General features: G+C 48.8%; 1 protein-coding gene across 1 annotated transcript in view; it reads right to left on the reverse strand.

Moving 5' to 3' along the window:
• The window catches only part of SLC25A23 (solute carrier family 25 member 23), a 67,748-nt gene that overhangs the window by 12,628 nt on the left and 42,296 nt on the right, over window positions 1-12,824 (reverse strand). The window contains exons 5-7 of the mRNA XM_048490896.1: window positions 8,150-8,308; window positions 6,057-6,209; window positions 1,399-1,506 (exon numbers count right to left, since the gene is read on the reverse strand). Of these exons, the coding sequence (XP_048346853.1) occupies window positions 1,399-1,506; window positions 6,057-6,209; window positions 8,150-8,308 (420 nt within the window). The remainder of the gene's footprint in view (window positions 1-1,398; window positions 1,507-6,056; window positions 6,210-8,149; window positions 8,309-12,824) is intronic.

The raw sequence follows: 12,824 nt of genomic DNA on the forward strand, positions 1-12,824 counted from the left end.
TGATGGACCAAGGGGCTGAGTCAGTAGAAGGCAGTCTGGCCATTACCCTATCATTGCTATGAAATGCTTAGCTGTTTAACACTAGGTTGCTATATTATTTATTATTATTATTTATTTGATTTGATATACCGCCCTATCCCTGGAGGGCTCTGGGCGGTGTACAACATAAAATCACATAAAAACATCATAAGCATCCATAAATTATAATAAAAACAGCAGTTATAATATCCCAAGATGGCGTCCCACCTGAACCTAATCCTCTTAGAAGGAGGGGGGTAATGGGTCCCGATGGTATGAGGGACCCATAGATCTTAATAATGGATCCCATTAATATTGGGATTCCAACCGGGGGGGGGGGGCACTCAGCGGCTGGTTTCTCCAAAAGCCCGGTGGAACAACTCGGTCTTACAGGCCCTGCGGAAATCCCCAAGGTCCAGCAGGGCCCGGACAGTTGGAGGGAGAGTGTTCCATATGCTGCCATCTTTTTTACAGAAGAGGAAGCTGCCATCCATATCCACTTGAATTATTGGTTAGGTTAGGACGATTGATCTTTTTGATAAATGATGGTATTATTATGTTGGTATGTTCTTTGCTATGTGTACTGTTATGATTATTGTTATGTTGTGGTTTACATTGTCACATTATATTCTAACGTGCTACGTTTATTGATTTTCCATTTTGGGATAGTATGCTAATCAAATTTTCATAATATAATATTATGATTGTTGCTGATTGCTGATCATATTATTTATGTTTTTGTCTGATATCTTGCTATTAATTATTTTTTGCTTATTTGGTGTTGTTGATTTACTCGGGGGGGGGGGGGGGGCTACAAGAGGCTGCCGTCCCCGGCCTTGGAGAGCTGCTTTTATAAGCACTGAGGCCGGGGGGTGGGGGTTGGGGCTCAGGGGGTGGGACCATGTCCCCACCCGGTCCTGGGGGCGTGGCAACCCTCCCAAAGCCCCGCCCCCTGGCCTCAGTGCTTATAAAAGCAGCTCTCCAAGGGGTGGTGGGCAGAGCCAGGTGGGGCGGAGCCTCCGTCTCCAGGCGGGGCCAGCAGAGCCCTGTCTCCAGGTGGGGGCTGAGCTGTGGGGCGGGCCTTGGGGTGTGGTCACACCTCATAAAATATTTATACCTATGTCACTGGCCCCTTTCAGGGGAGGGCGGTATATAAATTAAGTACACAATACGATACGTATTCAGGTATCTGAGCCCAAACCTCCTATTACAAGTTCCATAGCTGGGTCTCAGTGAACAAATATTCCTTTTGAGCTTGAGCTACTCAGAAGAGTGTCCAGACTTTTTCAGCCAAGTGGTGAACCCTCCTTGACTGCATCAGTGTCGGATGCAGGGTCCAACCCACAAGCTCTGGGATGCCAACAAGAGGAGCAGTCTTACCTCCATAGGGTAGATGATGGTTTGGGCTGTGGCCCCAGCCAATGAGCCAGCAATGAATCTCTCCTGGACCCTCAGGGTCTCCTGCTGTCCACGAATGGCCCGTTTGATCTGGAGGGAGAAGCAACAGCGTTGAGACCCTTGGACAACCGTGGCAGGTCCTTCCAGCCAGTGTGCTGTGGTGGCTAAGAGCAGGTGCACATCTGGAGAACCAGGTTTGATTCCCCGCTCTGCCACTTGAGCTGTGGAGGCTTATCTGGGGAACTAGATTAGCTTGTGCACTCCAACCCATGCCAGCTGGGTGACCCTGGGCTAGTCACAGTTCTTCAGAGCTGTCTCAGCCCCACCCACCTCACAGGGTGTTTGTTTGGGGGGCAGGGAAGGGAAAGGAGTTTGTAAGCCCCTTTGAGTCTCCTTACAGGAGAGAAAGGGGGGGGGGTATAAATCCAAACTCTTCTTCCTTAACCTCTAGAGATGAAGTGACAGCAGCGGGTGTGAGAAAGAGAAGCTGAATGCATTTCTATAACTGGGGAAGAATCCTGTGTTGTAAGGGGGTATTTTATTTATACCTGCCTTTTGCCCCAACAAAGCGGCTTACAGTTAGGGTCTGTTACTCCAGTCATCAAACAAGACTCAAGAAGGTTTCAAGAGCTTTATTGGAACCGTGTCAGCCCAAGGCTCAGATAGCTGAAACGGAAGCTTGGCTCTCTGGTCTCTGATATATACCTGTAAATTACTGTATGGTTCAACCCATAATCCCCCTACCCTTGCATTCCCCTATTATCAGCATCAGAAAGGAGGGTGGGAACAGAAGCATTGTTTACGGACAGGCGGTTCACTCCTTCGGAGGAAGGCAGATAAGAGTGAACGTTTAAGCTCTATTGACTAGTTACATGCGAGCCGGGGGAGCCCGACTCTGCCTCGGGCAACGATGGGGATGTGGAAACTGCCAGGCTGAGAACGGCGCAGGCCAGACACTTACAGTATTGTCACTCCTGCCGTTTTATCCTCACAATGACAACCCTGTGAGGTAGGTTAGGCTGAGAGCATGTGGCTGGTCCCAGGTCACCCAGCAACAGTGCAGATCTGAACCTGCTGCACCCAGATCCTAATCTGACCCTAACCACCACATGGTCCTGGTTCTCTTGATGCAAGGACCTTGCTGTTAAGGAACGCAACAAGGAGCCCTTCGGGGGAGGGGCGGTATAGACATTTAATAATTAATAAATAGATAAATAAATCAAATAAACTACACTTTGCATAACGACAGCATGAGGAAACTCTCCGGCTCACTGACTGCAGATATCTGGATGACAGAACAAAGATGGTGGAGATATTACGATGCATCATGTGGGGAGAATGAACGGTAAGTGGAGAAGGGACCCCCTCGGAGAAGTCTATAACTTTTTCAATGTAAAGGAGATGTGGGAATCAATACACCACACCTTCCTGGACCGTTTTTGTGCATGGATGCTGTGCTGGGGTTGGGGGGCTTGCCTTTCCCCCTTCCGGTTTTCTTTTAAGACCAGGGAATCATATTGAAGCGCCGGTTTCGTCCAAACCATGATAATTTGCAATGATTAAACAGAGTACCTTCATAAAAGCGCATGTATAGTGCTCCGGATGGCTATCAGCAACACTTGAGCTTTTCTACAGTTGCGCCCACCATTTTGTAGGTTCGGTGCTACGGTGGAAAACAAAATGGCGGGTGCAACTGTAGAAGAGCAAGAATGTTGCTGAAAGTTTTTCCTGGCCTTCCCTGGCCTGGCTTGACTTGGGGGCGGGCGGGGCTTTTGCCAGGGCCTCCAAGACCCGACTTGACTTGGGGTGGGTGGGTGGGTGGGAGGGGAGCTTTTTCCAGGTTCCCCAAGGCCCAACTTTTCTTGGAAGGGGGGTTTGCCAGCCCTCCACAGCCTGGCTTGATGTAGAGGACTGGGAGCTCGGCTTGGGGGGTGGGAGGGGAAGCCTTTGTCAGGCCCTCCATTGCTTGGGAAGGTGGGAGGGGCCGGGAGGCCTTTGCTGGCCAATGGGAGTGCAGGACGCGCAGGGTTTGGGTCCCTGGGCATCCTTTAGGCAACTGATTAAGGGTTCATTGTTGGACATTTGAATCCGTAGCCAATTATGTGTTATGAGAAGGAAAAACAGGGTATATTACAGACAAAACAGGAGTTTCTGTGTCTCAAGGCTGCTGATAAGCTGGCTTAGGACAACACCATAGTCACAAAAGTAATTGTTTTACTGAATTTTCATCAATAAAATCCTGAAAACCCTTGTATTACAGTCTGAATGTTAATACTGACAATTCCTTATGGATTTTTTTTTGCATGGTGGGAAACACAACCTGAGCTGTAATAAATGATTATTCATGAACTCCCAGAATAACACTCCAGGGATTCCTGCAGAAAAACTGTCTAACAAAGACAGGCCTAAAGGGAGTCCATGCAGGTGAAATGTTGTCCTGGATGTGGTCACTGTTTTGTATTGCAAATAGGGTTGCCAACCTCCAGGTGGGGCCTGGAGAGCTCTCAGATTAACAACTCTCCAGACTACGAGATCAGTTTCCCTGGATGTTTTGGAGGTGTCAGGATAATATAATCATAGAGTTGAAAGAGACCCATGGCTATCATGTCCTTCTCTTCTCCAGACTAAACATCCCCAGCTCCCTAAGTCTCTCCTTGTAGGGCATGGATTCTGGACCTTTGACCATTTTGGTTGCCCTCCTCTTGACCTAGCTACCTCCCCCAATAATGAGACTCTTGGCTTCAAAAATTGGTTTATTGAATGGGAACTGCAAACAGGATATGAGCAAGTTCGTCCCAGAACTAAGTTACACCATGCAAGCTGTAGTTAATATTGTTTTCCCTCAAATCCCCTGCTGCCCCTTCCTTGGCACACCAATCATAAAAAGGGGTTGGTACAAAACCACAAGGCCAACGAAAGTCAAATTTGTACCAAATAGGCTACAGATGAAACTTGAAAAAAAGCCTCCCACTGGAGTGCAAATGTTACTTATAAAATAGCATAACAAGCAGCATAACAAAATAAGCAAATTGGCATACACTTAAATACAGCCAAAAGCATCCATACATATAAGGATAAACAATAATACATGAAATAATAGGCATCCGGTTGGTTTTGTACCAGTCCCTTTTTCTGATTATGGTGGTATCACTTTTCGGGGCCTTGACTTCCACTAGTTTAGTGGCATTTAATAACCAAGATAAAATCCGGATCCATATTCTTTCATGTACAGTGGAACCTCAGTTTTTGTTGGTAATCTGTCCAAAAAGAATCGATGAAAACTGAAACCGATGAAAACTGAGGCAAACTTTTCCATAGGAATCAATGTAAATCCAATTAATCCGTTCTAGGCACTCTAAAAACACATTTTTTGGTGAATAAACATAGTGTTTAATGCTGAAAACAGTAACAAACAACACTAGGGTCAGCTTCAGAGCCAGTGGACCAACGTCCCACCAGAAAGCTGTCCAAAGAGGTCTGTTTCTGACGCCTCCTTAAGATTTGTCTGAAATGGGGCAAGACATTGTCATTAAACAAGTTGCCGACACGGCCTGCAACAGCTTTGTCCGGGTGATTTTTCTCCACAAACCCCTGCACCTGACTGCAAATCGATGAAAACCGAGGCAAATCGATGAAAACCAAGACAAATTTTTCACTGAAAAAATCGATGAAAACCAAAGGCAATGAAAACCGAGGTTCCACTGTATTATTGTTTATCCTTATATGTATGGATGCTTTGGGCTGTATTTAAGTGCATGCCAATTTGCTTACTTTGTTATGCTACTTGTTATGCTATTTTATAAGTAAAATTTGCACTCCAGCGGGAGGCTTTTTTTCAAGTTTCATCTGAAGCCCAATCGGTAAAAATCTGTCTTTCGTTGGCCTTCCTTGGCACCCCGGCAGAACGAGATCATTAGAAATGTTCCCGGGCCACGTGGAGCCTTCATGGCCAAATCAGAGATAAAGTCCAGGTGTAGCCGGCTGGCCTTGGAGGGGGAGAAGAGAATTTGCATGCCTAAAAGCTAAAAGTACACAAGCACAGGAATAACAGCACAACAATCAGAGTTTGAGAGCCAGCGTGGTGTAGTGGTGAAAAGCAGGTGCACTCTAGTCTGGAGAACCGGGTTTGAATCCCTGCTCTGCCACTTGAGCTGTGGAGGCTTATCTGGGGAACCAGATTGGCTTGTGCACTCCAATACGTGTCATATCTGGGAGCTTGGGAGCTCAGAGTTTTTCGGAGCTCTCCCAGCCCCACCTACCTCACAGGGTGTTTGTTGTGGGAGGAGAAGGGAAAGGAGATTGTCGGCCCTTTGGAGTCTCCTTACAGGAGAGAAAGAGGGGATATAAATCCAACTCTTCTTCTTCTTCTCCTCCTCCTCCTGGTCCCACCTCCTCCCAGCCCCGCACAGTCTCATAGCAAGAACCAGGACTGAGCCGCAATCTTGACAGGAGAGTAGAATCTATGGCATCATACCCCACTGGGGCTCTTGCCTTGCCCAAACATCACCTTCCCCAGACTCCATCCCCAATTCTCCAGGAATTTCCCAAACCAAAGCTGATAACTCTAACAGCCGTGCTGTTTAGCAATGTCTGCTGTGCGCCCCTCCGGGCCATGTAGCAACCCAGCTCCCAGGCCCTACCTGCTCATAAGCCATGAACTTGATTGCAGACTCTGGAGCGATCTTCAACACGTTGATGCCGTTGCCTCGCCACAAGGAACGGGCCCCCCCCTCGTGAATCATCCCCCGCAGCCCCCCCAACACATTCATGTTGTTCTTCTTGGAAGCATGAACCTACACCGAGGAGAAGGCACAGAATCAGGAAAGAGTAGCATTACCCAGATTCAAAATGCGCCCAGAATTCTGGGTCAGGGCCCCTCAGACTTTCTGAGCCCTGTAGGCACCTTTGATGCAAACTAGTGGGTGCAGGGAGTTGCAGCAGTGGTGCAGTGGTTAAAAGCAGGTGAACTCTAACCTGGAGAACTGGGTTTGATTCCCCGCACTGACGCTTGAGCTGTGGAAGCTAATCTGGGGAATTCAGATTAGTCTGTGCACTCCCACACACGCCAGCTGGGTGACCTTGGGCTAGTCACAGTTCTTCGGATCAGAAGCCTGGCTGGCCCCACCCGCTTTCTAAAAACACTGGTCAGGCACCATGTTGGGGACCCCTGGTCTGGGTTATAGCAGGCCTTTATTGGCATAGGCAACGGTACAACAATAGTAAAAAACGGATTAAAAAGCATATACAATGCAGGACATAAATGTTAGGTCGAAGGAAATCTACTGGCATTTAGTATCTTCCAGGAGAAAGTCTGCCACTATCACACAGAGAGAAGGATCAGGGTTGTCCAACAAGTAGTGTAATCTAATTAAATCGGGGAGATGGGGTAAATGCAAAGGAGTGAGATTCACATACTTGGATCTGATTTCCTTGAATCTGAGACAGTGTAGTAATTGGTGGGCCAGAGATTCAACTGAGCCATCGTTACATGGGCACAATCTTTTAGCCTTTTCTTGCTTATTAAATCTGCCATGTAACAAGGCAGAAGGCATAACATTAAACCTGGCGAGCATTATGGCTCTCCTTTGAGCAGGGTTTATTAAGCAATACAGGTAGTGTGCCAAGTGGCCCTGTTGAAATGGGAGAGAAAAATACAGGGGGAGGGGCACGTTTTCATGGCTGCGGTGATTAGGGTGGAGAACTCTCTATCCGATAGTTGACCTTTTAATGGTCTGGGTTATAAAATATTTTCTGAAGCTGAAGCTGATAACAGTCCCCTTTTCTCATATCTCTGCTGCATGGCAGTCCGGTCTTCCAATGAGTGGGCCGTACTCAGCCCTGGGCCTCCCAGTGAGAGACAGCGTGGTGTAATGGTTAAGTGTGGTGGACTCTAATCGGGAGATCCCTGCTCCTCCATATGAGAGGTTGACCTGGATTTGTTTACCCACTCCTCCACACAAAACCTGTGGGTGACCTTGGGCTAGTCACAGTTCTCTCCGAACTCTCTCAGCCCCACCTGCCTCACAAGGTGTCTGTTGTGGGGAGAGGAAGGGAAAGGGAGTTTGTAAGCCGCCGAGACTCCTTACAGGAGAGAAAGACGGGATAGAAATTCTTCACATCATCCCCCAGTGGTGGCTGAGCAAATAACTCCTAATAGAAACATGATTATAGGCCAGTGATGGCGAACCTTTTTGAGACCGAGTGCCCAAATTGCAACCCAAACCCCACTTATTTATCGCAAAGTGCCAACGCAGCAATTTAACCTGAATGCTGAGGTTTTAGTTTAGAAAAAAGCGGTTGGCTCCCTCTTCCTCCGCCCCACCCGCTCGAGCAGGGGCCAGCCTGCTCTAGCCTCCAGCAAGTCCCGCACGCACCGCTCTGTGCCTCTCTAGCATCTCTGCCTCCTCTGCGCCCCCCCCCCCCTTGGGCAGCAGCCACCCAGAGCACAGGCACCAGGCCCGCCAGCCGAGTCCTCCCTGTTCACCGTGGTGCACGCACGTTGTGTTCAGTGGCCCAGGCCAGCCTAGATGTGTGTGTGTGGGGTGTGGGTGTGTGATTTTCCACCCCCCCCCCACATGATGAACTCTGTGTGCGCGTGCCCACAGAGAGGGCTCCGAGTGCCACCTCTGGCACCCGTGCCATAGGTTCGCCATCACTGTTCTAGGCTGTCCTTCCAGGGACCATCACAGAATGCAACTATCCCCATCCAAAAAGCCATTTGGCCGCTCTTTACCTGCATGAAAACCTTCAGCCGGTCTAGCGGGGCAGTTCCTGTCCTGGAGACGGCTCCGGCCATGGCTCCCGCAATGAGCTGCTTCCACCACATCCCGGTCTTCTTCTCCTTCTCAGAAAATTCATCTGGGACGGTGAAGCACTCGCCAATGTCCAGCACCTGCCAAAGATGTCAATCAGAGCAGCCAGTCCAAAGAATGAGAACAGCCCTCACGAAACGGCACCTGTTTTTCTGCTCTGCGTCGAAACACTGACAGGAAAGGTCTCCCCCCTACATGCCAGAACCAGCTAAATAAAGTGGTGAGTGTCCCCCCACCCCCAAGACAGGTAGGAATCTCTTGATTCTTTTGGAGTCAGAAGGTGTCAGACATGAAATCATGTATGAGGTGAATTGTGAGTACTGGGAATTCAGGCCTTGAAGGCATGCCTGACATTTCTGAGAGCCAGCGTGGGGTAGTGGTTAAGAGCAGGTGGATTCTAATCTGGAGAACCGGGTTGGATTCCCCACTCCTCCACCTGAGTGGCCATCTGTTGAGTGGCAAACTAACTTATAGCGACCCCAACAAGGGACTTTCCAGACAAGTGAGAAGCAGAGGTGGTTTGCCTTTGTTTTCCTCTGCAGAGCCTTCCTTGGTGGTCTCCTATCCAAGTACCAACCCTGTTTAGCTTCCATCTTATGGTGACCCTGCAAGGGCCTTCCAAGGCAAGTGAGAAGCAGAGGTGGTTTGCCTTTGTTTTCCTCTGCAGAGCCTTTCTTGGTGGTCTCCCATTCAAGTACCAACCCTGCTTAGATTCTGAGACCTGACAAGTCGAGCTATATATCATCCTGTTCACTGTCCTGAAAGACTATTTCCTTGGTTTGTATTTTTACATCCTACTCCATCTAGTTGGCTTCATAGCCAGTTTCCCAAAAGTAGGGAGAGAAAAGAAGGTATCCCACTGAGGATTGCCCCACGGGGCCTGGGGATCTTCCCGAATTTCAATAGATCTCCAGACTGCAGAAATCAGGTTGCCTGGCTACACTGGCTTCATGGCCGGACGCAGAGACTTGTGTGGTTAGCAACCCGCTAATGTTACCGCCAAGAAAATAAACAAAATATTTTCCTGAAGTCAGGTTGCCTGGCTACACTGGCTGCATGCCTGGACGCAGAGACTTGTGTGGTTCAGAAGCCTCCATAAGGTTCACAGAGAACGCATATGTATGTTTGTGCCAATGCTATACGGTTTCCCTCTTGTTTATGCCTTTCTAGGATGTAATAAAAGCCCCTTTTAAGTTGAATGTATGATGTGCCTGCAGTTTAGGGTGTTAATTTAGTTAGGTTCTTCAGTTAGTTTAAGGTTTTGTTACTGTTAGATTTAAGAAAGCCATGCCAATAAGTATCTGTAAAGTCTTGCCCACAAGTATAAGTACATGTGTTTATCCTTTAAGGTTTCCCTAATGTTTAAGTTTAGAAATGTTATTTTTGAAATTTGTTTCTGATGGCCAAAGCAGTGGCCAGAAAGGTTGATATTAAGGGACAAGGAAGTTAGTCCTGGAATTCAGTTTGGACCAACACCCAGGTAATCCCACCTTCACCAACAAAAGGGCCTTTTGACTAACAAAGGATGGACTCAGGGTGTGGACTGGCTGTTGGAAGATGTCACCCTGTTTTGCTATTGGACTGTTTGAAGTTTTACTCTCAGGATCCAGAAGCTCATTGGACTGTTCACATCCTTACTTTCCGGATCCAAGAATTCAACGGATCATTTAAACTTGTCTCTGTCTAACACTCCCAAGGAACCACCTCAGGCAAGAAGGTGCAAGCTTTTCTTCTGGGATTTGATCTCATCAGCATGTGCAAAGGGATTGTTTTCTCCCTTCGGTGTTCTAGGATATTTTCTCTGTATTAGATGGAAGGAGACCGCCTCCTTCCTGGTTTTTGCACTATGGGGGTGGGACTGCCCTACACCCCCTTTCTGGGTTACTGGGGAAATGTATAAAAGGGCTGATGCACAGCCATGGCTCATTCCGCACATGCAGAATAATGCACTTTCAAACTGCTTTCAGTGCTCTTTGAAGCTGTGCGGAATAGCAAAATCCACTTGCAAACAGTTGTGAAAGTGGTTTGAAAATGCATTATTTTGAGTGTGCGGAAGGGGCCCATGTGGGGGTCCTTTTTGCTGAGAAGAAATCACTTGCCAATAAAGAGCCTTCCTGCTTTTGAAGAAATTCTGGTCTCCTGCGCCTTTCCTCCTTGCCTTGCTGCCACGAGCTGAAATCACCTGAAATCACTCCTAGAAATCACTTTATGTTACCAGGGCAACGGTAACACTAAGGCTGGCATTTAAAGTGGGCCAGGCATTCCACAGCCTTTGGCACCGATGCCCAATAAAGAACTTGTTTCCAGAGTGCATAAGCCACATGCTCGTAAGAGCATTTTCTTAAGTTTTTCCCCAACAAATCACTTCAGACTTCTCACATATTTCTTCAGAACATCTGGTATGTAAACACCAGTCCTTTGGCTCCGGAACGACCGGGTTGGAGCTGTAATCTCACTGGCATTCCAGAGTTATGAGGAGGGGGCACAAGAAGAGGCGCTAGAGAGTTTTTTTGCGGGATGGGGGGGGGGAGACTGAGCTGCTTCGGGCCTTCAAGCACACATAGGTCGTTTCCCCACTTACCTGCTGCTGTGCGCTGCTCTCCCCAAGTAACGCAGGGTCCCCTGGCACTCCCCACTACAGGGGTGGCAACAACACAGCCGCCCCGACACTGCCGCTGCCGCGCCCCCTCAGTGCACGGCATCCCTGGCGCTCTTCCAAACGGCGCCTTTTGATGACCCCGCACTCTGTGGGGAAGCCCGGGAGTGTGCCAGAAATGACGCGCACTGGGAGTAGAGCGCAGCAAAGGGTGGTCGAGGTAAGTGGGGAAACGACCATACTTGACTTCTTCTCAGTTTGCCAACTTTGAGTTAAGAAATTCCTGAAGGCTTGGAGGTGCAACCTGGGGAAGGCAGGGCTCAGGGTGGGGAAGAGAGGGACCTCGGGGGAGTATGATGCTATACAGTCCACCCTCCAAAGCAGCCATTTTTCCAGGAAGTGTTGCCAATTACCAGGTGGGGGCTGGGAACCTCCTGGAATGACCCTTGATCTCCAGACACTCGTTTCTCTGGACAAAAAGTCTTAGAAGAAGAAGAGGAGGAGGAAGAGGAGGAGGAGTTTGAATTAATGTCCCTCCTTTCTCTTCTGTAAGGAGACACAAGGTGGCTTACAAGCTCCCTTTCTCTTCCTCTCCTCACACCTTGTGAGGCAGGTGGGGCTGAGAAAGGTCTGAAGAACTATGACTAGCCCAAGCTCACCCAGCAGGAATGTAGGAGTGCAGAAACACATCTGGTTCACCAGATAAGCCTCCGCCACTCAGGCAGAGGAGTGGGGAATAAAACCCGGTTCTCCAGATTAGAATCCACCTGCTCTTAACCACTACACCAGGCTGGCTGTCTTTGGAGAATAGACTCTTTGGCATTATACCTTGCTGAGTTCCCTCTCTGCCCCAGGCTCCCCCCTCAAATGGCCAGGAAATTCCCAACCCAGAGTTGGCAACCCTATTGCCCACTGCCTGTCGTTTGGAAGTCAGCTATGATTCTGTGAGATCTCCAGGGCCCACCTGGAGCCTGGCAACCCTGCATCTTGCACTGAGGCATTTCCTCTTTGGGGTTGGCCATCAATGTTCACTGCTGCTAGGAAAGTGTTAAGCTGAGGCCCTTCCTGCATAGAATCACCACAGGCTTCACGACAGGATTGCATTGCCAACTCTAGATGGGATCTTGTCAGGGGGATAGTATCTATGTGTGTGAGACGCATCCCTAACTCAGTGTAACTACTTGAAACAACAAATCAATGCTGCTGAAAGACATATGTAACCAGTCTGCTATATATAATCACTGCTATTTGGGGCATTCTTTCATTGATCTTTCCTTTATGGCTTCACATGCTTTGTAGACAACTAGGTTTCCCCCTGACACCCTGGTCCCATGAGAAACAGAGTTACGTCCGTTATCTCATGTGCCAGGAAGCCAGGTGGCTGCTCTCTACTACTATCTGCTTGCAACCTTGGGGCGTCCTAGCTCCAAAGATTGTTTTTCACAACTTGTTGGGAAACGAGTCGGGGTTCCCCTTTGGGGACGAAGGAGACTGTGAATGCCAGCTTGGGCAGAACTGGCTTTGCTTGCGTGGTGCTTCGATGCCTGCTCAATAAACGCTTCTGATCGATACCTCAGAGTTCGTTTGTTGGCTTCAGGGCCCGAGACCTGACAGATCTGGGGGTTCCCAGGAATTGCAACTCCTCTTCGGACCGTAGGGATCAGTTCCCCTGGAGAATATGGCTGCTTCGGAGGGTGGGCTCTATGGCTTCCCAAGGCTCCACCATCCCCAAATCTCCAGGAAGTTCCCAACCTGGACCTGGCAAAACTATTCCTCCATCCCCCACTAGTGGGCAGTGAAGGGTAAGCTGGTATCCCTACTATGGCAGCAGATCTCCTGCCAAAGGCAGTTGGCACTCACTACAGAAGGCATTTCCACCCCGAAGGAGTCCTGTTACAGGACCAGGGGAAAAAAAACCCAGATACCAGAAGGTCATTTGAATAGCAGGAACGTTGCCGTAAGGAAGGTGCAGCTTTAGAGCACAGCAAAGGGGCAGTCGT

This window comes from Sphaerodactylus townsendi, linkage group LG03, assembly GCF_021028975.2.
Source record: "Sphaerodactylus townsendi isolate TG3544 linkage group LG03, MPM_Stown_v2.3, whole genome shotgun sequence".
Lineage (NCBI taxonomy): Eukaryota > Metazoa > Chordata > Lepidosauria > Squamata > Sphaerodactylidae > Sphaerodactylus > Sphaerodactylus townsendi.